This window comes from Ixodes scapularis, unplaced genomic scaffold, assembly GCF_016920785.2.
Source record: "Ixodes scapularis isolate PalLabHiFi unplaced genomic scaffold, ASM1692078v2 PGA_scaffold10__122_contigs__length_95168666, whole genome shotgun sequence".
NCBI classification, from domain to species: domain Eukaryota; kingdom Metazoa; phylum Arthropoda; class Arachnida; order Ixodida; family Ixodidae; genus Ixodes; species Ixodes scapularis.
The window spans coordinates 47,793,471-47,819,685 of record NW_024609836.1 but is presented as its reverse complement, the minus strand read 5'-3'; the positions used below and the strand labels follow the sequence as shown (position 1 = coordinate 47,819,685).

At 46.5% G+C, this 26,215-nt stretch overlaps 1 protein-coding gene across 1 annotated transcript in view; it reads right to left on the bottom strand.

Moving 5' to 3' along the window:
- Positions 1-317: 317 nt before the first annotated feature.
- The window catches only part of LOC8041229 (carboxypeptidase M-like), a 45,900-nt gene continuing 20,002 nt past the window's right edge, over positions 318-26,215 (bottom strand). Inside the window, exons 6-9 of the mRNA XM_029991050.2 lie at positions 26,039-26,191; positions 14,956-15,098; positions 2,393-2,513; positions 318-466 (exon numbers count right to left, since the gene is read on the bottom strand). Of these exons, the coding sequence (XP_029846910.2) occupies positions 318-466; positions 2,393-2,513; positions 14,956-15,098; positions 26,039-26,191 (566 nt within the window). The remainder of the gene's footprint in view (positions 467-2,392; positions 2,514-14,955; positions 15,099-26,038; positions 26,192-26,215) is intronic.

The window sequence follows — 26,215 nt, the reverse complement described above, 5'->3', positions numbered from 1 at the left end:
ACAGTGTGCCGCTTTTTGTAAAATACCCCATTTAATTGGGTGATGGCATTCAAAACCCAAAGAAATTGCGCATCATTTTCTTTAATCCAGCAATTTAATTAAGTTTTCAAATCTCATAAAAAATGGTACGTTTTCTAGCGGATGATAATCGCACAAAACCCGCAAACGCCTTTCATCGGCACCACTTATCTATTAGAAATGCCATGAACTCGTCCCCAAGCACAGGATGAAGAATGAGCTTAACTATCTAATGTGTGCGCGCGTGTGTGTGTGTTCATGATGGATAAATGAGTGCGATAGCGTTCGATACGCCGATGTTAGTGATGTTGGAAAGGAGACAGCTCGAATCCGTTGTCAGTGGGGAAAGGCTGCACCTTAAAGCCATCGAACAACTGGCGCGGTGGGGACACGGCGGGGTAGTCGAGTCTAAGAGACTCTGGCTTAGTCGGGTCGGTCGGAACCTCCAGTGTGGAGACTAACAGAAACTACAAGGGAAATAACTTGAACGAAGAGTCGGAACAATGTTTCTGCGAGACATTTGTTTGTTTGGGGGATTTCATCACCCACACCAAAGAAGGTATAAACACGAGACACGGAGTGTCCAACATATGCATGAAACCGCGCGGTCGCGCCGCCAGTGCATTGAACAAAAGACAGAACGCAGACGTTGTCCGAGTCACTCCGAGGCCTGTTTCTGCCCTGTACGACGGTCTTGTTACATCGGTCGTACAAGGCCGTCTGCAAATAGTTCGGGTCGTTATTTCTGCAGTGAACACTGTCTTTGTATGATGTACAAGCAGTGGGACGGCGACTTAAGGATGTTCAGACAAAGCGATGACAAGAAAGTAGTTAAGCATATCTGCTATGAATGTTCGCGCAAAATAGGAATAAAAAACCTTTCGCAATAAGTGGTAGTGTTTTCCTGCGTTGCCTGAACACACACACACACACACACACAAAATTAACAAACAAGTGCAAATGCCAAAAACGGCCAAAAAAGAGATACGTGTAAATGATGTCAGTGCATTCAACTTTTGAGCAAACATCTTCAATCACTGACGATGAGAAATTAAAAAGAAAAGTATCTACGTAAACTGCACGCAAGCGTCCCACCGCCTGCTTTCATTTTCTGAGATTATCAGTTTCACGCTGGGGCCCTAAACTCGTCAAACACAAAGTTCGGGCCGAAGTTGACGTAGCGCACCGATTGGACAACCACGACGATGACTTTGCGCTTTTGTCGCGGACGTCCAATCAGCGCGCTCCGTGAACTTTCGGCTTTAACTTTGTGTTTCACGAGTTTAGGGCTCCTGGTCGGGATTACCAGGCATGAAAATTGCATGACAAAACGCTTCTGACAACATGAGGCTCAGTAGAAACATTATTCCAATGTGCGTGGTTTCTTTACGCTTTTTACGTTTTTGTTTATATCAACCAGTTTTAGAAGTAGCTTCACAATCGCTGATTGCTGAAGAGTGCGTGAACTTTGATCTGCAGTATTCAAGTCCTGAGGTACTACAACCCAAATCTATACTACTGACAGGTGGTAAACAATAGCCCTGATATGAAAAAAACTTCACCGTTCAAATCGCAAATTCGACTCAGAAATGTCAGCGTCTACTAGGACGTCAGTGTTGTACATAACAACGCAGGTGCTCGAAATCAGATCTTTGGGAATAGCAATATTCTGGGCAATGGTGTACGGCATCTCGCTTATCTATAAGTTTGCATGACATGTTTCACAGCGACCTTGCTTTCCCGATTTAAAAAAAAGAAACAAACAAACAGATGGTGTTTAAGCGATTGGCACTGCATTCATCGGGAATTCAGGCCGTCTCTTTTGAAGATACATTGCTCTTCGCGTGACATGTGACATAGCATCACGATGCATGCCACGCGAGAATAATGTCCCGTAAAATTTCCTAATTGCTTGCGTGATTAAATTACCACTTCTCCATATATTGATAACACCATTGGAATGAAGGAATTATGGTCTAATTCCTTGCTTTCAAAGAGACTTTCCGAAAATCCATAAATTAATATTTCACGCCATTGACTAGCTGGTGCCTCTGTTCCTCATCCAGAGCAGCGAAGCTGCGACTACCATTAACTCCACGAGACTCGGTCGTTTCCTGGTGGTGCCAGACCTAACTCCTATAACAAAGACGTTCGCGTGATGCTCCCATCCATGCAGAGGCCGAGCACGACGTCCTGCGACACCGCCCTCTTCGCGAAATTCTTGCCTCTGGTAATTTCCAGAAACGTCAACGGCTACGTCACCGATTACATCGTGAGACACTTCGTCGACGTTATCGTCGTCGTCTTCGTTGTAATCTGGCGGTACCTCGGCGGTGAGCGGGATGACCGTAGGAGATGGGTGGGTTACCGTGATGGGGGGGAACTCTAGGCGGAGACACTGGCTGTTGCGGCTTGAGCGTCACGTTCAGAATAGAGATCTGCTCGTCCGAGACGATGAAGTCCTGCTTCGAAGTGTGAAAGCCAGGAGCCGTCACCTGCGGTTGTCCCAAGAAGCATTCAGTAACAACACCGTCGGCGGGAACGCGGCGCTGTTTTTGGCCATTGTTGTTCATCAATTAACAAGCACATTGCAAAAGGCCATAACAGGGAGTACATGGAGACATGGGATGGGCGTCATTTGAGAGCAGGGAAGCTGTGAGCAAGATATAATTTGAGGATCGGTTGAGGCAAATGGATGGGGAGCAATGGGCACGAAAGGTTTTCAGCTATTTATACATGAGGAGTATAGACAGAAAGTGGAGACAGCGTACTAGGAAATTAAGAGCAAAGCTTTTAGGCTATAGTGGAGTTACGGAAGAGCAGGTCTCAGTTAAGAAGAAAGTTAAGGCCACAGAAAAAGTTAAGGCCACAGAATAGCTTTCCATGGCAGTCAAAGACGGCCATGGAAAGCTATTCGCCTCGAGATCGAACCGTGTCGCCACCGTGCGGCCGAAATTGGAAACGCGCGAAAGCGGGGATACCGCCGTGCGTCGTCTCCTACGGGCGAACGCTCAGAAGCATGGATCTCGACGACGCAAGCCCGTTTCAGGCTGAGTTTGACATTCCTTATTAAATGTTTTATGTTTTTGTTGCCGTTTCTTCTTACTAAAGGTTGCGTTGTATCGTTTCCCATGCGTAAAAATTCAGCAAAGCCATTATTATTAAGGCGGAAGTTTCCACAATCTTAGTGTGCCGGTTTGTATACAATCGCTGGTCCCACGTAGTTTTGTTATCTCGCACAAACCGTGGCTTTCATAAAGTATTGAATGTTGAGTGGGTCTGTGGTCTGATTAGAAAATTAACCCGACTGATCGCTATCCTTTAATAAACTAATCAATCAATAAATTCAAATGTTGATTTTTTGCCGGTCATATTGCGTGAAAGACGTTAAAACTACACATTTTTTTACTGGTTTTACTATGTCATAAATGGCCATATTGCGTTCCCATTCAAAACTTCACGTTGTGAGTCCTACATAAATATGAACACGGGAGGCCTTTTAAAATGGAGTATTTTTTAAGGTATTATTTAAACAGTATAATCACCCCCGGTGAAATGACAAGCACGCTGAAGTAGTTTACCGTGCAAGCCAGTGTCACAAAAGAAATAAAGACGTCAAAAATATTAAAGTAGGCATTTTTTACTCCTTGTAGACTTTCTCCAGCACAAGACCGGCACATTAACCGGCAAAAAAAAAATGCAATTAAAGCATTACTTGAATAATCTGAAGGTTAATCGATGAACTGCCCAGTTTTGATATACGTTAGGTGAGGGCGGAGGGTGATCGGAAATTATCGTGAAGGTCGCTAGCCCTCATCAGTAAAAGAGTATCACTGCGGACGATGCTGTCTGTGTCGTGGTGCGCGTCGTTTGTTGGGGTTGCAGAGTCTACAGTGTTTGATTACAAGATTATTTAGCTAGAAATTTATAGTATTAGCCTCTTGACATCCGCGGCCCTCACCAAGAAAATTGAAGCGGGTGAACCCACACTACCGAGAAAAGAATTTAATAACAGGAACATTGCTGCATTGCTCGGTTACACCCGTTTATTACAGTCATGGATATTAGAACAGTTTGTTTCACTTGTTTCAGTTGTCCTGCCAACCGCGCAGTTTGCAGATCTTAACTAGGAGAGACACCCTGTCCTCATCGCAACGCAGTAGATTTTTTCAGACACCAAAAACCTTACCCACACTATGGCACAGTAAAAGGGCAGAGGAACGCAATTGCATGGTAATTTCTAATACAGCGCTAACTTATCTTTATTCCAAATATTTTTATTACTGCAAAAGCTAGAAGTTAAAAAAAAACATAGAAGCTGCGATTTCACAGCCCACAGTACCAGTATTATGTTACCTGTGTTGGAACCTATCTTTTTTTTAATTGCCACGTTGATGAACCGATACATTCATTTTAAAAGAAACAAATATTTAACTAAATAATCCAGTTCAGCCGGAGACAGGCATCAGTCGTGGTGATCCATGCTTTCCAACGTCTGTGGGTGCGTCGTCTGCCTAGAGCAGACGACGCACCCACAGATGCGATTATATAAATTTAGGCCGCACGCTGGCAACACGATTTGATCTTCGCTGAAGCAGCGAACAGTACCGCATCCTTTTCCGCAAGAATTGTTTTCCCACCCATAGTATGCGACAAAATAAACGCAAGAATATACGCCGTCTCGCGCGCGAACGTGGAGAGCCTATGAGGCGGCCGCTCTCCTATCCCCGCTTTGATGATGATGATAGCGCGACCGTAGCGCCACCTCTAGGTCGATCTCGAGGCCAATAGATTAAACAAAACAGTTATTGCCAAAGGAAGCAATTATGACAGTGCTAGGGAAAGCTCATCGTTGTTTGAGGTGAGGACGGGTGTTCTGCGAACCAGAACATACTGTGCGAAGTACCAGGAAATGCATACAGTGTGCACTGCTTGTGGAGAGGAGGACGAGACGGCTGAGCACTTGATACTCTACTGTAAAGGGCTTCATCCTATGTCTACCGAAGACAACATAGATTTAATAAAGTCATTGGGTTTTTGGAGACATCGGAGGAAGAGTGGATTTCAAGCCAGTAGAGATTACCAAGCAAAGATTGAGTAAATGGTGGCAGAAAGCAAGAGAAAACTAGGTATTTTCGTATTAACTGATGGCAAGGGGGTTTTATAGCCTCACTTTCTTTTCAGTTCGGAGGGAATATAGTTTTCACATTTAAATATTATAAGTTTAAATGGTAATACAAAATGGCTAGGTGGCGTAAGCTACCGCCATATCCAAAGGGCTCAGCCGGATTCATCCATCCTTCATACATCCGAGGATCGAGGGGGTGGACGGGGGAGGGAGAGGGGGGGAGTGGGGAGTAGCGGGTGCTTTTCTTGGCGCCGACGAACATTGCGGCGCCTCAATAATCGCACCATAAAACTCGAAGGAGCACTCAGCGACATTCAATTCGACATTCATGCTTTCGTATTCACATCTCGTAAGAAGTGCTTAGGTGTCCCGGAATTTTTTGTATGTTTCTTTCGTTGTCTTTTTTTTTGTGTTTTGTATTCGAAATCTACGGCTGTCTGTCTATGCTTGTTGTTCCTTCATAAAGGAAGCAGCTCTCTTAAATAGGAAAGCGTTATTTTCTAACATAAAGGACACTCTGCCATGGCGTGCAACTGGAACCTTGAAGAGTTATAGCCCTGTCAGACGGACTAGTTTAGTGTCACTGCAAGCGAGTGCACTTCAACCCGTCGAAACACACTCCTAGTGTGTTGGTGCTACACGGGAAAACTTAGTGTCACTTCAAAATGATGGCAATGACGATGGGTAAGTAATGGGCACGCAAAATATTAGAGTGCACACGCATTTTTTTCATAAATAACTTCGTCGTCTTATTGGAAACACGTTACCACACATTGTTAGGCTAACTCACGAGCTTTAATCCAAATTTAAATCCAATTTGATAATTACGAGCAGCCATTACAAGCCAGTGACACACGTCCGCATGCCGGTACGATGCTCATTCAGGTCGAAACGAGCAGGGGTAGGGATTGAACCTAGGATTCCTGGGCTCTGCAGCGCGAGCTTTCGCTCCGCGTGCTCCGAGCTGGTGTGCGCGAGTCCACTCGGCCACTCGCCACTCGCCACAACGAAACATCATGGAGTGTGTGGAGGACCAGCTGGAAGGCGATATCCGCGATGTTGGAAAACAAATGTCCCCTGTGAACCGAAAAAGCTTCATTATATCACATCACGTGGGCATGCCCTAAGATTCAGGCTGCCCCCCCCCCCCCCCCTCCCCCCAGTTCCCAACCCAAGCGCCGAGCAGTGGGAAGCTGCGCTGTCCAGCTGGGATCCGGACGACCAGCGTAATCTGGTCTCGCGGGCCCGTGCCGCAGCGACAGCTACAGGGGCCCTGGAATGAGGGCTCCTCTCGCCTCGGAACAGCCAAACTAATTGTTTATTAAAAGTTTTTTCTCTTTCTCTGGAAAAAGGAAGCGCGTGGTTGGGTCACTTTTCTCCGTGAGAGCCCAGCGCCTTTCAGATGAGAGGCATGCTAGACCTGGATGCCGACGCACAGGCAAGAATTTCAAGTGACATCGATCAGCAGCTGCAGGCCAATGCCTTCACCATACCCGCTCTCATGACCGACAACCTACCCGTGATCAGTCGAGAACGGTGGACTTTCCAGAGGAACGAACGGTGGTTCGAAGACACCTTGCCCCATTTGGGCGAGTTCCATTTCAAGCAAGCCTTTCGCGTCTCCCCTGCCACCTTCAGATTCCTGGTGAAGTCTTGCAGGTGCCTCCTTGCCGTCGCTGGCTGTCGCGCAGGGCCCAAGGCTGGAAACTAGTTTAGCCGCTTGTTTTTTCTACAATGCGCTACTTTCCTGCCAACAGAAAACAAGTGCGCATCTAATATCACTCCTATAAAAATAATACAAATTTTACGCAGCGTTAATTTCTTCTATTATTTTTACTGCTTGAACACAGCTATCGAGATTACACACTTGGTCTACCGGAGCGAGCGTAGTGTGCTCCCCGAACTCACTTAATTGGAAGTGTGTTCTTCGGACAGAACTGGGGATTGAGCTCAGGATCACTGGGATCTCTAGCGCGAGCTTTCTCTCCACGTACTCCGATCTGGCGGGCGCTAGCCCACTCGGCCACCGATACCCGTTAATAAAGACACATTAAAAATATTTGCCGTTTAAAATTCTCTGTAATGCCGAATGGGAGCGCAGCTCTTGAGGAGAAGGGGGGAAGGGTACGAAGGGGAGGGTATGCAGCTGCTCCCCCTCCGTACCCTCCCATCCTCCTCTCCTGTTCCCATCCCACTTAGCGTAAAACTTTCGATAAATTTCCCGTTAAATTAAGCCGGGAAATTTTCCCGCTGAATTGGCGTGTGACGCCACATGACACGTCACCTGAAATTATAAGTGTGACGTCACGTGACGTCACACGGGTAAAATTTTCCCTCTAGATTTAGCAGAAAAATTTTCCACCAAACTTAGCAAAAACGTTTACCGCACAATTTAGCGGGAAAATTTAACTCTCGTGACGTCTCACGTGATGACAAGTGACGTCACGTGCGACGTCATTTTGGAAAACAGCCCTTAATGCAACGCGCGGTTACGCCGACGCCGCTCAACTCGGAAACGGGTTCCTAGGAGCTGTGCTCTAAAACAACGTTACATTAAAAAAGAATTTTTACGCCAATTGGATGATTCTGATCGATCATCGCAAGCCAAGATAAAGAACGAAGCATATCCAACTTTAGCGTTCCGCTTTCTTCCATGGAAGCCTACGAGGAGGCCCTGAAACTGCCTATTTAGATCATAATTATCCTGTTGTCTCGAATAGTTACTTGCTGAAACAAAAGTACGCTCCATCATTTTCCGCTAACCAAGATAACCGTTGAATGACTTGCTTTGTCGTCGATTTTTATCAATTCGCGCGGCGCTAATCTTGGTTCAGATGAGCCCAGTGGATCAGCCTAAACTCCAAGTCCACCCCACTAATTTTTTGCAATGCCACTCTTCTACATGTCCTCTCTTTCACAAATTTCTTTTTCTTTATAAAATAAAACTTACGTCACGCTTTTGGTTTCTTTGTTGTTATGCTTTACTATTGAAACATTCTTATTGATGCCAAGCACTCGATCGAGCGAAGTGAGTTCGTCAAACTCACTTCAAGCGAAGTGTGTTCCGCAGGAAAGAGCCGTGTGCACACTACAGAAATGACACTAAGGGCGAAGTGCACTCGCTTGTAGTGACACTAAACTAGCCCGTCTGACAGGGGTATTAGTCATTTCTATATTCCTTGTGTCCTCCGCATCATCTGTCACAGGGCACGACATCGACCGTGGCATGATGATCTCAAGCTTCTTATTTGTACAGATGGTGCTACTCACTGCCGGTCGCAACATCGAGGCTTTTGGCGCGATTACCATGAGTAGGACGGAATCAACAAATGACCGCAACATCTTATTTGTGCCGGCGAGCCTGCCTGCTCTGATGATTCAGCCGGTGACTCCAGCACCCCTTCTCGTTCGTGGCCCGTACCGCAGCTGCTGGCAACCCAAGCAGCACGGATTTTGGCGAAGCAATGGCCAATGTCTGGCGATGGTCTTTTGGCCAGTGGCCATAGAGTGGCCATTCACTGGCCAATGCTTGGCCGATGGCTGATGCCCATTGGCCAATGGCCAGATAAAGGCGAGTCACCGGCCAGTCTCTGGCCACTATCTGGCCACTTGGCCAAGGGCCATTGCCAGCCATTGGCCGATGACTGGCCAACTCTGTGCTGCTTGGGAACAAGCATCGGTGACATCAAGCTCAATGAAATATAAGCGCCAGGCACCCTCCGGTGAACCAGGGCACGACACCGACCGTGGCACGATGATCTCAAGCTTCTTATTTGTACAGGTTAGTTACCTAAATCACTCTAAGTTTATCAAAAGTAGTAATCGCTGTTTGATATTGGTGTCGTGCCCAAACGACTTCTGTGACTCGCAAAAATGGTTGTCAGTGTACTTTCTTTCGTGTACTAACATTGTTTTGTCGAACTTGCTATTGGTACTGTCCGGAGACGTAGAGCAGAATCCCAGCCCTCTCACAGAGGCCAAGGCAGATTTGCTCACTCAGATTCACGCCACGGTGTTACAGCTACAGTATGGTCAAACTGAGTTAGTAAGACAAATTGGGGTACTCACCGAAAAACAAAACAACACGAAACAATCGGTGCGCCAACTGAATGCGCGGGTAAGCGAAGTAGAGATAGATTTGATAAGTACCGGATTAAACCAAGAGACCATGCAAAAAGCCGAATCCGAGTTGCAGTCAGCGCCGACCGAACTAGAACAACTAAAGAAAACGCTGTATCGCACAAGAACGCCAGTCACGCATGTCAAATTTAATATTCTTTGGGATTCAAGATAAGGAAAACGAAACCTGTTCTGAATCCGAGTCACACGTAATCGAGCTGTGTGCCACTTAACTTCAACTACAAATAAGCCCTGATAACATAGACAGAGCACACCGTATCGGTTCGTTTCGGGCAGGTAGGAATAGGCCAATTATCGTCAAATTTTATTTTTATAAACAGAATGAAGCGATTTTAGGTTCGAGCTCAAAACGTAAGAACAGCGGCTTTGCAATTAGTGAGGACTATCCTCGACCTGTGCAGGTGGTCCGACGGAGACTATTGGAATTCGCCAAAACGCGACAGGCTCGTTACAGACTTCGCGTAGACAAGTTTTACATTGGCGAACAGTGCTTTGTCTTTAACGAGAATTTAGACAGTGGTTGAAATTAAAATATAGCAACCCAGAAAAATTGTTTCCCGGCCACGACGTGTACAACCGGTGGATATCAGTGCGGGCTCCCATTTAAATTACTCTACTGCCCCGCTTTTCCCAAACACTTCGCACTCGGTTATTTTTACAAATATTAGAAGTGTACATTCAAAACGAGAAGAACTGCATTCATTGATTGAATCGGCAAATGCTGACATAGTGTTTCTAACAGAGACTTGGTTACGTCCAGTAATAAAAGATATAGAAGTGTTCCAAAAAAACAACAACATGAATTTCGCATTGTTTAGGTGTGATAGAGACGAAAGACGTTCTTATCGCCGCCAAAAACACAGTATCTTGTAATCGGGTAGCAGTGCCGTCATCGTTGAAAATGGTTTGTGTGGTTGCATCATCACGATCTCATCAGGCCTTAGCTGGAGTTGGCGATAGACCGCCAGATTATTCGCATGATTTTGTTACGGAACTTTATGACGCACTTTTTGTTTCTCTCCAAAAAGTTTCCGAGAGCTAGTATGACACTTGTGTGTGATTTCAGTTATCCGCATATTGACTGGCTTTATTTGTCGTCACGATGCGCTACGTCACGTGCATTCATTGACACATGTTTAACCTTCAACTAAGTTCAAATGATAAACCAACCAACTAGGATTCTAGGTTCTTCTTGCAACACCCCTGATCTATGCTTATCGTCTCATCCCAGCGACATCAACAGCATTTCCTACCTTCCGGGGCTGAGTGATCACTTAGTAATACATTTTTCGCTGAACTTCCTACGTCACGAAAGTCTGCATACCATACATAAATCATAGATTCTAACAAAGCAAACCATCACTGCAGGTAATAAACGAGGGCTTAGAATCGTTTTACTGTTCATTTATGTCCACCTTTGACCAGAATTCAATTAATGAGAACTGGGGCCGCTTTAAAAGTATGATGTCTTCAATTTGCAAGTCCTATGTACCACGAGTAAAAATACGATCAGAAGGAGAACGTCAATCCATGGTTCACGAAAATAATTAGTCGTATGAACAACAACAACAAAAAAACGACAATTTAAAAACTCAAAATCATCGCCTTCGAATAACAGCCTTCGGGATAAATGTGGAAGCCATGCAAAGGTATATAAAAATGCCGTCGTACAAGCAAAATTAAAGTTTTTCGAACATCCCTTGAAAAATATTCTTACAAACAACCCCCGAAAAATTTGGAAAATTATAAACCCGACACGTGCGAACGCATTGACGTTCATTGATGACGACGGTGTGAAATTTGAGAATGAAAAAAGAGCACAAAAGCTTAACGCATTTTTAATTCAGTATTCACACATCAGGATCGTGACATCGTAAATAATCTGAACACGTTAGACCATGCGCCAATCAACCTAATCGATATTTCATATCCCGGCATCGTGAAAGCAATTGAAAATCTAAAAATTGCTTCTAGCGCTGGCGATGATTTGATAAACAAAATTTTTTTTAAAAATACAAAGCAAACAGTGGCTGATTACTTGTGTAAAATATTTAGCCAATCATTAAATTCGGGGAGGCTACCGGATGACTGGAATGTAAAAAAAAAAAAAAAATACTGCCGATTCAGAAAACGGGGACCGCAACCTAATAGGCAATTATCACCCCATATCAATCACCAGTGTTCCTTGCAAGCTTCTCGAGCACATCATATAGTCGAACGTAATTAACTACTTGGAATCTAATAACTTGCTATGTTCGAACCAGCATGGGTTCCTCAAAAAACCCAGCTGTTACACTAACCTAGATATCAAACTCCAAACTTGACAATATATTCATCGATTTCTCAAAAGCATCTGATAAAGTACCTAATCAACGCCTCATTCAAAAGCTATCTTGCCTTAAACTTTCTCCAAACATAACAGACTGGACCAGAGAGTTCCCCAGTCATCAGTCATCAATAACAAAATGTCATACAGGTCCTCTGCCACCTCAGGCGTCCCACTGGGAACCGTACTAGGCCCATTATTATTCTTAGCATACATCAATGACATAACAAAGCTTCTATCATCCCCCGTGCGTCTCTTCGCAGACGACAGCGTCATTTAAAGGGCCATCAAAACACCAGATGACCATAGAATACTTCACAATGACCTCAAAATAATTGAACAGTGGTGTAATGTCTGGCAGATGAGCCTAATAATGGAAAAGTGAAAGTAACTAACAGTCACTCGTCGAACCACCTCGTCTAACTTTTCATACCAGCTAGGTATCAATAACATTCGTCACTGCACATCATATAAGTACCTAGGACTTTACCTCACCAGCGGTATCACATGGAACAACCACGTTAACGAAGTTGTCCTAAAAGCTAACCGCACACTTGGATACTTAAAACATAACCTCAGACTCCGTTCGCCCGAAATTTAAAGGCTAGCCTACACAACCCTGGTTGGTTCACAAATGGAATACCCATCATCGATTTGGTCACCATTTAAAAATTATCTCTCTAACAAAATAGAAAAAATTCAAAACAGAGCACTAAGGCACATTCACTCCGACTACTCCTCCTACACAAGTATCACTTCACTTCGTAATCGGTCTGATCTCCAAACACTTTCTCTTCGTCGAAGGCTCTCCCGACTTGCCCTTCTTCATAATATATATTATCACAATCCGCAGATGAAAATGGCCTTTCTCAGCGCTTCAGATCGAATTTCCGCAAGGGTTGAAAATGTCTGTGAAATCAAATTTATCCGCACTTCATCCTTGTTTTTCACAAATTCCATGCTACCTATTCCTATTGATGATTAGAATTCATTACCCAAGGACATTGTACTAGAAATTAACATATCTAAGTTTTGTGAACTTGTCAGTGTTTTTTTGTTTTTTTTTAGGAAATGAACGAGTTATAAATTTGTACTGTGATTGGTTAACTTGTTATTGTCATCTAACATTTGCACCATGTTTTTGTGATTTTTACTTTTGTGTTCAAACAAGTGTCTTTTAATTTACCTACCCTTGTGTAATACCGGGACTCGGATCCTCAAGGTAAATAAATGAAATGAAATGAAAATCTGTCACAGACAAGAAAAGAGTTTGCGTACCCTCTGGGACTGCACGTAGTCTTACGCCTGCTTTGGTTGCCGCTGATCCTAAACTGGGTACAATTCAACAAGATGGCTGCCTACATACGACAATAAACCTAGCGGCCTGAATACATCTATATGTTCATAGAAAAAAACTCGATGGTTAGCCAAATTAGTGCAACGAATCCGACATGTGACTCCGGGATTTGCACGTATGTGTCTTGCGTGTGCAGGCGCATGTGGTGCCGTTGTGGTGTACCGTAATTTCCTTAAATGTGGTGAATCTAAATTGGACTGGGTAAACTGCAAATGGTTTAAGTACTCGTATTTCTTTTTTTATCGGAGAGAGAGAGGGGGGGGGGGGGGGGGGGTCTCGGTGCAAAGCTTTGATTCCGTTCATTTTTTGTTATCCCACAATCTCGGTAACTCAAGTCAAGTTAAGTTGCAGCGTTCTGAACGGAAAAGTGCAATACAGTAAAACCCCTCATTATACCAGAAGCGACCGGTTGTTCAGTAATAGTAAAAGATAAAGTGCAAAAGTTTCTTAACCTTCTCTAGAAAGCAGACTTCGGCGATTACAGCGTGGGTGTACACAGTAGCTTCTATGCGGTCGCACGAGCCTTGACTTCTTGCAAGCGCTTTTCTGCACATTGATGTATAAGAAAAACAGCCTTAGCTCTATATTTTTCATACAATGTCGATCGGATTCTACTCGAATTTAATTATAAGCTTAATGGCAGGTAGCGTTTGGTACGACTAATCTTCACAGTTTCGATTTGCTATTGCCATACCTACAACTGAATCAACGAGCATCAATCACATTTATACCGAGATACCAGCTCGAAATTCTGATCACACATCAGTAGTCGACTATAAATCAGGGCTGTGTAGAAATGTATAAAACTCCGAGCCTGCGTTTTGTAACCCGATCGTGCTACTAAATTATGCGAGCGATCGACAAATAAGAGACATGATACTTGTTAGCCTCCTCAAGGCATTTGGATAAGCCATAGCAAGAACGTCAGCGTGATCCTTTCAATATACCGCATTGCCTGAAGCAAACTCAGTGTCAGAAATCCCGTGAAGAAACGAATTCCTCTTTCTCTCTCCCGAGTCCGCCGATGACTGGATTGTATGAATGCAGAGTCGTGTATAGAGATAGTTTGGTCAATAGGAGGCGCAAGCAGAGCCAGGGCCTGCACCCGACGCAGAAAGAGGGCTTGACATTCTCTCTTGGCCAACCAGAAGCCGGAAAGAAAACCTAGCAGTGGTAGCGAGAAGCAGTCTTAATCGTTTTAGTAAGCGCGTAAGAGTTAGACTAAGAAACCCTACGTGGTTGAAAACAGGGTGCACGTGATGTTTCGATCATGATCATGCAGAAAGATGTAAGAAACGAAAGTGTCGTTCAACTCTTTTTGCTTGGACAGTGTGTGACCAATCGGACGGAAGATTCCCGGCCCTCGGCGCTTGGCGTACGGATTATGTCGATCGTTACACTAGTCACGCTCTTGCACCATGATTTTGGATGACCGTAATTGAAACATCACGTGCACCCTATTTTCAGTCACCGAGAGTTACTCCGACGCATTTATTAAGTTTGTTTCTCGCGACAACCGCCAGGGTATTATCTCCGGCTTCTGGTTGGCCACATTCGAATGTGTGAAGAGGCCCTGGAACACGCGCAGCCCGTTTTCAGCCAATGGCGCCTTCTCATTTGTCTCCTATACATCCCAACAAATGGCGAAACTTTCTACGCATACGACTCTAGATGAATGGATACGGCTGAACCCTTTTAATTTGGTGGCGGCTTGCGCCACCTAGAAACTGTGCGCCAAAACTGTACTATTTGGAGATGCTCCTGCGAAGCGTTATCCAGACGCTGTATGTCTTCAAAACATTTGTATTCATGGAGTTACTATAACAGCCGTCTCTATAGCCACGGTGGTGCTTCGAACGACGGGAGGACGGGGCGTCGGGAGTGGTGGTGGGAGGGTTGGGGGAGTGTGCAGAAGCGTAGAAGCACCGTCTGTGGACAGTTCCGCAACTGAGGTCATTTAGTAGCATTGCTCGAATCTGAACGTACCTCGAGGGTGTAGTGACCCGGTCTGAGGATCCTCCAATACTCTCCCCTGGACGTTGTTCTGAAGCCGATGCTACGGTTGGAGATCTTTAGGGACGCATTGGCCACGGCGTTGTTCTCTTCATCTGTCACAATGCCACGGACGCCTAGAAAATTGCGGACAGATGTCTAAGGCGCGAGACGTATATGCACAACGCGTAGCACGGCCCGCCAGAGTTTACAACATGGGCTGTGGACGCAAAATTATAAAAGGACGATAAAGCGTTTTGCGGTTTTACTGTGAGAGCATTTTAACAGGATCCTAACTTTATAAAGTGAGACTCTGCGCACACCAGCTCGGAGCACGTGGAGCGAAAGCTCGCGCTGCAGAATCCAGGGATCCTGGGTTCGAGCCCCACCCCTGCCCGTTTCGATCTGGATGAGCATCGTACCGGCGTGCGGTCGTGTATCACTACTGCGTGATGCTCGTTAAAGACCCCAGGCTAGCGGCTGTACCGCACTGGCTAAATTTCTCATCTACAGCTGGGAGACTCGTCGCCCCTGTGAGGCAGACCAAGTTCTAGGCTGTATAAACACACACACAACCCAATTTTTTTTTTAAGTGAGACTCATCATTGCACAACAACACAGTTAATGTTCAGAAACACGAATACTCTCACCATATGTTGAACCTTCGTGTGATTTGAGCGCGTTGGTTTTTTGCTTGTTACTATACCGTTTTAAAAGAATTTGCGCATAACCCTTGCGCCCCACAAAAAAAAAAAGTTATATGTTTTGCGTTAAAGAACGAGTATTTTCTGGACGCCATATTTGAGTACGCTGTTCACTGTGTATGCCCAGAACAAGCGCACCCTTGTAGGCTACCAAGAGTGATAAACATAATGATGTAAAATCCAAGTTGCAAAAAATAACATAAAAATAAGAAACCGTGGCCACTCACCGACAGCAGCCATGGACTCAGTCATGGCCGCTAGAATAGTGAACACCCCCAAAGGAGTCATGCTGCCCATCTTTACGGCTATAATGACTTTGTATTGCCGCGCACGCAGCTGATCAAGTAGGCAGCGGATTCTGCTTCTGCGCTCGCACGAGACGTTGCAGGGTAACTAGCTCCGATGGAGCGGCGATAGCGGCCCTTGCCGGCCGTGGTTCCTTGTCTTTTGCTGGCACTACTTCGTAAGAATACAAGATTGTTCTGCCTTCTGTACCCACTGGGCAAACATGTTGTTACTTCTTCACTGTGACCTCAAGGGGCGTCCGTATCGGACAGGAGACTTTCGCCAGGAACTAAAGCGAATCGCAGTGTTGTCTGATATTGCCTCGTTAGGCGCATATCAGATGAACCATGTTTGGATGTCCACGCTTCGGATGCCCGACGCCAAGCAACGACTGTTGAAAGCGAATGAACTGAGAGTGAAACGTCTGCGGTGTGTCATAATAGGCACGTGTTCCACCGAAGTGCGCCTTCGGGTGCACTGGGTTCCCTTACACGTCCCCGACGACGCGGTGAGTAAACGTTTCGAGCATTATGGCAAAGTTATCGAAGTCTCCCGCGAGAAGTGGCGCGTCGAGGGATTCGAGGCCATCGAATTGACCACGCGCATCGTCCGTATGACGCTGAGGAACGGCGTCACGCCCGTCAGTTTACCGCACCAGCGGAGGCTCCACGGAGGCAATGTCCTCGTTGTCGTCCCAAGGCGCGCGCCGGTCTGTCTGCGTTGTAACCGGGTTAGGCACATCAGACGCAACTGCCGTGTACCGAAGTGCTCGGAGTGCAACCGCTTCGGACACGACAAGAAATAGTGCGTCAAGACGTACGCCCGTGTCACCGGCGAAACTGAGAAGGACGAGGTGTCGCCGCTGACCATGGAGGTTGAAGAGGCAGAGCTGGCTCTCCGAGGACTGCAGCGCGACGTCCAACCGCAACAGGGGCTTCCAGGCGGAGACGGTGCCTCACCGCAGGTCACCACGGCAGACGTCAAAAAGTCTACACTTGCCGTCTCTGTGCAACGCCCTGGTACGTCCACTCCTGAGATGACGTCGACCGAGGCCGTTGCGGTCCTATCTTGTCCCCCGCCGGCTGAGAGGGCTCTTGAAGGCGGCCTCGTCATGGACGAGACTAAAGCCTGGAGGACAGGCCCTTAGCACCCGGCACGACGCCCGACCCCAACCCTTAATTGGATGGGGATAGAAAAGAACAGGAGAGGACGTGTTAAAGGGGCGGTACAACGATATTCAATCGGAATGTTTTTCCCTTTACACGAGCTTACTGGCACTAGTGGGACTCAAGGATATTCACACGCAACGCCACTGACCAAGAAACTACTTTGTTGCGGTGTAATTTCGAGGACAAAACCGAGTGTCTCCATTCAATCTCTCCTTCGCAAAACCTGAGGACGTAACTGGGCGGTAGCAGTACCGCCCAGTGACGATATTTGAATGCGGCTCATAGATTGGATCCGAGCATGGCGTGGACACTCGATTTGGGCTCGTGCTAATCGATAGCTCGAGAAGCATTCGGGTAGTGTCCTGTGCCCAATCGCTGCAATGACGACAACAGCCAAACTATAGCAATATCTGGAACTCAGCGCGTGTCCTGTGCCTTGCCAACCCCCGCGCATGGCTATGATCAACATTGGAGGCATATAATCGCCTCCAGATCACGTGACCACTAGTTCTGGCTGCGAGTTGAGGGGGTGAACTCTGCTAATTTTTCTTTATTTTTTTCTTCGACTTCGATTGCGTGTGGTGAAAAACGAACGAGTATTTCACAGGTCAATAACGTCAGGGATCCGTTCTAAGCGGTATTTGCGCAAAATACAAAAATAGTTGCATCGCCCCTTTAAGGCGGTGCCTTATAAGCTCCCGGATGGAAGGCCGAGCCGTGACAGTCAGTAAGGCGGCAACGCCTGGTTACGAGGACTTCGAAGGATTGTGAAAGCAAGTTCTGCGTAGTGACTCTACTATTTCTGCACTCGCTGAGGCCATCAAAGTAGCAACGCTAAATGTTTGCGGTCTTAGCTCACGCAAGAAACAGTACCAAGCACAACGATTGCTATTTAAGGAGAGACCCGATTTTTTAGCTGTGCAAGAAACCAAGATGGCTGACGAGGAGCAGGTAGCCAACGCACTGAAACCGTTTTTTACTTACGTACGAGATTTGCGTTACCCATGCTGTCGGTTTTTCGGGAGGTTGTTTTTTGTACTTGAGGAAGCCCTTGCCCTTGTCAGAGCTGAGCGTCACGACTGACGAGGAAGGGCGTTTCATTTTAGGCGATTTTTATTTTGCAACACTTCACTGGCGGCTTATTTGTATATATGCCCCCAGCACGATGAAAAACTGGGTTTCATTTTTCTTTGACTTACGCCGTTTTGTGGAATACGGTAGGACCGTTGTGCTTGTAGGCGATTTTAACGGCGACGTGAGAGAATTGAATAGGGCGCCGTACCAGCGGCAAGCAGATAGATGTGTTCCCGTTTTGAGCGAGCTCCTCGAGGATTTTGATTTGGTAGATGCCGGAACCATGAGGAACGAAACGCCAAAGATTCGTTTCACACATTTCCAAGCAACGTCGAACCCGCGCTTAGATTGAGTGTACCTGTCGGCTTCAGTAGAAACCATGCTGCGGAAATACCGCGTCACGCCTGTTTTTTTTTTTTTTCTTTTTTGGACCATTGTTTGGTATGAACAACTATATGTGACAGGGCGCCAGCAAAGCTGTTCAACTGAAAGATTTGAAGACCTAACTTGAAGCTGCTGAGTGATGAAACGCTCTTAGAAGCAGTAGACAGCAGTTTCCAAATTTCTCGTGAACAAACGGGGGACGACGTTTTTGAGACGTGGGAACATCGCACACAAGAGTTTAAAATGACAGCTGTGGAAAGGTCGTCAATTTTAGCGTTTGAGGCTCGACGCTATGAAAGCAGCTTAAACGGCGACTTGGCAGTACTGTCGAGAGACGAGTGTGAGAACCCTGACGTTGGTCTTAAAGATTTGGAAGGAGCCAAGGAACGCTCAGACGAGCTGCACCGTGAACGTTACCGGGGTGCCGTAGTGCGAGCTCGCTCGGAAACGTATTTGTTAGGAGAGCAACCGACGAAGGCGCGTTTCGGCTGACGAGAAGACGTACGCGCTACGTAACGAGATTGGGGAAATCGAGTACCGGAGAGTCAGCAGCACGAGCCCAAGCATGATGGAAAAGCTTCGTCGAGCACAATCAGCAGCTCTTCGATAGCCAAGTCAAAGGAAGGAAGGACCCCGCCTGCGTGAGACTACTTGAGTCTCTTCCTCAGCTCGACCAAGAGGAGCAAGAAAGGCTCGAGGAGGCTATCACCACACGGGAGATAGAAAGGGCCATTGACGATCTGCCCAACTCAAAGATGCCGGGCCAAGATAGTTTAGGGGCGGAGTTTTTTTAAAAGTTCAAAAGCACTGTAGCCACATTTTTGTGGTGTCTGTTTTTCTGAAGCGTATAAACGTAAAATGCTACCACCCTCGTTCACACGACCGTACAGGGTTTTAATCTTGAAAAGTGATGCCGTCGATAAGCTGCGGAAAGTCACAGGTTACCGACATATAACGCTGTGTAACGTGTGCTACAAGATCTTCGCGAAAATCCTAGCACGACGTTTCCAGGGCGCTGCCCGTCAACTTATAGGTGAACACCAGACCTGTGGCATATGCAGGGCCGCTCTATAACGGCAAACATTCATGTGGCACATAGTTTTTTAGGGGCATGTGATGACGGCGTGGACCAAGTTGACATACTTCAGATTGATCTCGACAAAGCTTTCGATCGTGTTAAACACGACGTTCTTTTTGACGTTCTGGAGCGAATCCATATTGGTTCAGTTATCTTGGAGGGTGCCAAAATGGCTTACAAAGACTGTACGACGTGACTTATCGTCAACAAGGAGTTAACTGAAGCAATAATTGTGTTCGCTCCTCCGTCAGCAGGGATGCCCTTTATCGCCTTCAATTTTCAATTTATATTTGGAGCTTTTCTGTTTGAGCGTTCTGAACAGCGAACAGTGTCGGTTTTTTTGTTTTTAGTTTGGGCGGTGCTCAAGGGAAAGTTAGGAGTTACGCAAACGACGTTGCGTATTTTTTTTTTTGTAAGAATAAGCAGAACGTCAGTGCCGCTATTTGTTTAGTTTGTTATTTTGTGAGGCTGCAGGCGCGTCCGGCAACTGGTATAAGTGCCGTGGTTTTTGGCATGGGGCAGGGGCTACAACGTCTTCAGACTATGAAGGCATTAGCTGATATTGCGAACCGTGCAAATACCTTGGCGTGCCACTCAATTGTTATCGCGAAAACAAGCGCTACTGGTCGGGTGTCGCCACCGACCTCGACAGGCTTGCTTCTCGCTGGAAGAGGCGTGACCTGTCCATTTTCGCGCGTGCGATTGTCTGTAATGTTTTTCTTATATCCAAAATATGGTGTAGGATTGCAAGTCATTCATTAGCTCGTATGAATGTGCATAGGTTTTATCGCGTATTCGCTACTTTTACCTGGGAATCGTCTTGGGAGCCTATGAGACGTGATAATCTGTTTCATTGTGTGAGTAACGAGGGACTAGGGTTATCTCAATTGTTTGTGCGACAGTTGGTGACACTGTTCTTTTTTTCTACGCAATCACAAGCACCACTTCATACGCGTGTTCACCCAAACAAAATTGTCACCTCATTTGCCATCGTTCCTTGTGTCATCCTGGGGCGGTGAGCCATCACGGCTTTACGGGTTCCAGAAAGAGGTCGTCGATGGCCTGCATTTTTTGACTTCGCGCTTTTCGTTGGACTGCCTGTCGGTGCACTGTTAGCAAAAATAACACGCCCAGACGTGTAAACCGTTGTCCCATAGCGGACACGTCGAAACGTGTTCGTTTTACACGAGGCCATCTGTGTTTTTCGTCTACACATGAGGTGCTGAGTAAACTTAACACGCTACACCGTGTCTGCCTTCCGCAAAAACGTTTCGAGCGTGTTCCTTATGAAACATGGCGGCCAGCGGCCGAGAACAGGCGAGAGACGAGCCCAGCGAGCCGCGCGCGTTTCAGCCGAATTGAAAGCACACAGGGCGCGTTAGTTCTCGGTCGATGTCTTTTATACACAGTAAAAATGTCTCCAAGCGGCGGACGTAGCACGTAGCTACTTGCAAAGGTACGTACGTGCATTGTCGGCGGTCGGCGGTGTCGGTAGCCTCAACGAGCCGCTAGACAAAAAATAAAACGAATGCCGAACTCACATGGATAAATAACTTGAGCAAACTATTTAGAATCGGGCGGTAACTTGCGCAACCTATAGAGATTTCTAGTAGCCTGTATTTAAAAAAAACGAGTCTGTTAACACTACGAGCGACCGCGACTACACAGCAACCCTACATACAACGCAGGCAACACCAGTACCACGTACTACACAGCATCGACATGTACACAAACACAACAACCGACACTACGCCCGACACTTCCTACTCGATTTCCATTTTTCCCCGCGGCGCATATAAGCTTGACATGTGCGGGTGAGCTCTTCGGTCGCTGACCATTACAGATTTATAGAAGAATACACAAAACGCGGCGCAATGGACAGCCGTGTGTTAGAACTGTTAGCATTTAAAAAGTATGGAGGCAAAATTTATAATGCTAGTCCGTTGCAATAAATAACGATATGTTAACAATAAATCTTAAACCGGTCATGAAAAAGTTCAAATTTTTGTTATTTTCTTGCTTAACCAGTGTTATGAGCAGTCCGAATAGCTTGAATCAGATAGGAAAACAAATTATTGGGATTTTGTCATTACGTATACAATAATAAATGAAAATGATCCTTGCGCAAAGCATTTTTTATATATTTTTGTGGAGGACATCCGGACATCCGCCCAACACTTCACTTCCGCTAGTTGCAGTACGGGAGCAGTCGCCTTCACTTTTGGGGCGTTTTGATGCAGTTTGTTGTCGTATGTCGTGTCGGTGTCGAGTGGAGCGGTAAGGCTTGGGAGTTTGTGACCGGTGTTATTCGTGAACGCTGGTGTGGGGCGCTGATGCGTCTATTTTTTATACTGCCACCACCCCGAAATTTGAAGATACACGGGCCCGTATAGCAGTGCATTATGCTGAATCGCGAGCTCCTTCTCTGTTGACGTCGCTTTCCTGGTACCACTCGTGGATACTGCAAGTGTTTAAACAGTGTGCACCGTCTCGCCTACATCCCCGGTGACGTACTTGACCTGTTGAAACTGATTGCTTCCGTCATTTTAGACTACGCAAGGCAGTTATCTCGTTGGTCTGGTTTCGGTTATAAAAGCAAGGCAAAACGCTCGTAGTTCCCGCCTTCAGTACACGTTGGACATCTTCCACACTTTGACACCGGATAACTGAATGAACGAGGATTTACATTCACTTCCGAGGTTACTCTCGCCGCTTCCTCACCGTTGAGCAGCAGGATGAGCTGGCGACAAGCCGCGGATGAAAGGCTTGAGCATCAACAGCCCAAGCGCACTCGGTGCCGATGCCGGCGAAGCGGGTTTCTGTCAACCAGGAGGCCAGCACAAACCGTGACCGTTCCAGCTCTTCGTCATGACACGGTGTTGCAGAGAGCAGGGTAAAATACAGCTACACGGAACACCGAAGCAAACGCACTGCTATCTTATATCTTGACTTGTGATTGCGCCTTTGTAGCATCTTATTCGTTTTGCTGGAGAGACGCAAACGACGGGCATAACAAAATCGCTTGCATATTCCGCATATCTCACAAAAGCATTTACCCTGTCACCTTGCGAAAAGCGCGAAACACGGAGTCCGCACCGTCCTAAGCTTCCCGTTTTTTACCTGCTTTAGAGCAGTTTGTACCTGCTAGTAAATATGCCTACTGAAACTGAAACAGGGCAGAGCCAGAGAGAAAGAGACGAAGTTGGGAAAGCTTGCTCGCTCTCCAATTTCTCAACTCTCACGTGATTGTACTATAATAAATGCACCAACGCCCCTTCCAAAATAAAGAAAGAGCACTACGTTCACAACGTAAAAAATGGTCTCAGTGCATGCATCTGTGGGGAGGTAGGAAACCTTGCCCTAATTTATTCACGCCGCATGATTGACGCAACAAACTCGTTGCAGGACCGAATCATCTACTCGAGTGGTGTGCGTCGCTGTGCAAACGCAGTCCAACACGAAGCATAAAAAACGGCAGATTTAAAACAACAATCCGGAGTCTATTATTCAATTAAAACAACGTAATTTTGTTGAAAACGCCCGCTGCTTCTTACTCACGGTATGTGTCGGGATATTTACACAGTTTGAAACGGAACGAAGAAAGACTTACTTTTAAAAACGCTCGATGCGTCCTCCCGGACCAGCTGGACCGGATCAGCTGACGACGAGGCGACTATACCCGTTGAATCTCCACCCCGCAACAAACAATTTGCGCTCCGTGTTAAAAGCGTGGTTCAAACAGACCCGGAATACAAAGCACCGCACCACACACGACGAACGTTTCAGCTCTTTTTCGCATCGCCGGGTTGCACCAAACAGAACGAGATCGCCGAAGTCAACGCCGCGCTGTCGTGAACCTTGGCTTGTGGTTGCGAACTCGTGGACCCTGTGGCTCCCTTCGCTTTCAAAACACACACGACGATTACGAATGGTACTTTCCGTCTTCCGGGAACATCACAGGGGCACTTCTCCGGTCATGTCTTCACTATTTGCTCGCAAACTCCGAAGCTCTATGCGAAGCTTCTCGCGTCCCGTCAAACCAAAACAGTAGTGGCGCCATGCGCACTTGCCAGATTTTCTCCGGTCAAACAAAAACAACGAAAGCCAACCGGCTCTTGCTTCCAGCGTACATCGGCGTTGCGCTTGCGCCGTGGCCAGATCGCTTGCAGTTGAAGGTTGAAGCAAAAACGAAACCAACTGCAATGTCACGTGTTCACATCGAGGACACGCTTTTTATATCTCTTTTAACTGTTTGGAACGAATAATTAGACCCATGACTTTATTTGTGGTGTGTAAGAAACTGTTATCAAGACCCCTAAACTAAATACAAACATGGGCGACATGAGGGAAGCCGCATTGCCATCGACCAGAAAATGGCGGGGCGGCTTGCACAGTAAGGGTGGGTTTCGCCGACGTCCTGCGACATGGCGCAATTGCTTTTGGTGCATATCTGTCTCCGAGACATGTTTTTTTCCGCGGCATTTGTCTCGACGGTCCTTTCTAAGTGTGTCCCCAAGCATTCCGGTGCTTCGATAGCCGGCAATGCCGCGGTCGTCGCCGGGGGCGATGCGTGTTATCGAGGTCGGCTACACGGTTATGCGTGTATGACCGAACCAAAACACGTTTTTTACAACCTCGCATGATTTCTGAACGAATTATCCGTTACTCATCGTGTACATTTATGGTAATTTGTGTAAATAGCGTGTTTTTCACCCCAAATATTCGCCAAATACACGGGACTTGCTAACAGTGTGGTATCCAAGAAAACACTAAAACGTGACTTGTTGTTAAGCATATTTCCAGTGCCTTTGTACAGGAATGTTGCTTGCAGCGAGGGCCGTGATGTATTGAAACGGGTGAAACGTATGTGCATTCCCCCTTCAGTAAATATTTTTTTCTTTAAATTGCACTGCAATGTTTTGCATACGAAAGCTTAGCTTAAGGAAAAAGGTGTAGATGTGCTATGGCCAGTGGCGTGTCGGTTGTGTAAACGACCTGAAACCATCGAAAACGTTTTCATATTTTGTTGGGACGCAATTTTTCGGGGGACGGCTCCTAACGTACCTTGAAGAAGTTCTGCATTACCCCATCTGGCATACGTTGCCTGAAAGTGACAAATGATGATTGTGTGCCATATGACATGTTTTTCCTTTTGGGGATGTGTAGCATTCGGCGGTCCCCATGGCAGTTTGGCATGCGAACCCCAGTGCCAAAGAGGTACGTTTCTTTTTTTTTCACTCGTAAAACAGGTTGAATGTGTTTTTGCCACACGCGAGCCTAAGCCAGAGTGGCTGGGCTTGTGTAAACTACTGCTCGAAATGCGGGCTTTTCAATATGCACTGCAAAAGCATTGTAATCCATTTTTAAGTGGTATCGACGTGAACTGTTGCTTGTTGTGGTAATGAAGATGAAAAGATAAGTAGGCAGCGGGCTCCTGGCCTAACGGTTATCGCCCTTGCCTTCCACGCAAAAAAAGCCAAAATTCGATGCGTGGCCGCGGTTACAGATTTTTAGTTGACTCTGGAATGTGATGTTCTCTAAATTCGAGAACCGTGTTGCTTGTTCTAGGTCAGAATGTTCTTCGCGCCGAATCTTCTAGGCCGATTGTTCCAGCTGGAAGCCAACGCGCGTACAAAGGTGGTCCGCGTGGCGAGCCGGGATCAGTCTCGCTCCAGCGTACGATCCTGCTGTTACGCCGCTATCAACGCCCGCAATGTGCTATTGTTATCTTTTGTTTCCTTTTTGTTTTGGGCACAACTTCGCCGCATTAAACGCTTAGTTTCTCCAGTTATCATCGCTTCACCAATTGTCATTCGTGTCAGTATAGGGAGTATTCACTTGAGGCCATATCTGTGTGTGTGGTTGCTGAGCGCGTGCTGACGGCGAGCTTCCACAGTTCTTTTGGAACGTGCATTCTACACCATCAAGGTTGCCGGTCTTAGCAGCAGGCTCTTAATGTAAGCTCGTTCTGAACATGCGCACTAAACATCGCCCTCAAATATGGCGTCCAGTGAATGCCTCCTATAGGGTTCAATAAAACCGCAGTCATACTGATTAATCCATACAAAAGACACGGTGTTCCGCTACAGACCCGATAAGAAATTCATCTGCGGATTCGCCTCACGCTTGTTCGAAACACGTTTGCTTCATACACGCTTCGAAGATATGTCCGCAGAAAGTATGACAAAACTAGCAGAACCGTCACACAAGGAGAAGACACGCCTCAGACAGTGTGTATACAGACCGTATCTTTTGTACAACGCATTAGCAGCGTCACGAATGTGGCCTGCCTGGACGTATGTGAATGCATCTCCCTCGTGCAAACGAAAAGATTCGGATTCACGTCCTAAAGTGCGCGATGACGCAGTCGGCGCAGAGGGTACCTTTGTGGACTTCGCCCAAGTAGGCAAGCAAGGACTGCTTGTTGTCCTTCCAGAAGCGGGGAAGCTCTTGTCTCAGCGGGTACTTGCAGCAGGAGATTTCCAACGTCACCTCCATGCAGCCTTCCCAAACGTAATTGTAGTCCTGCATGCCACCTGCGAGAACAACGCGGTGTAAGG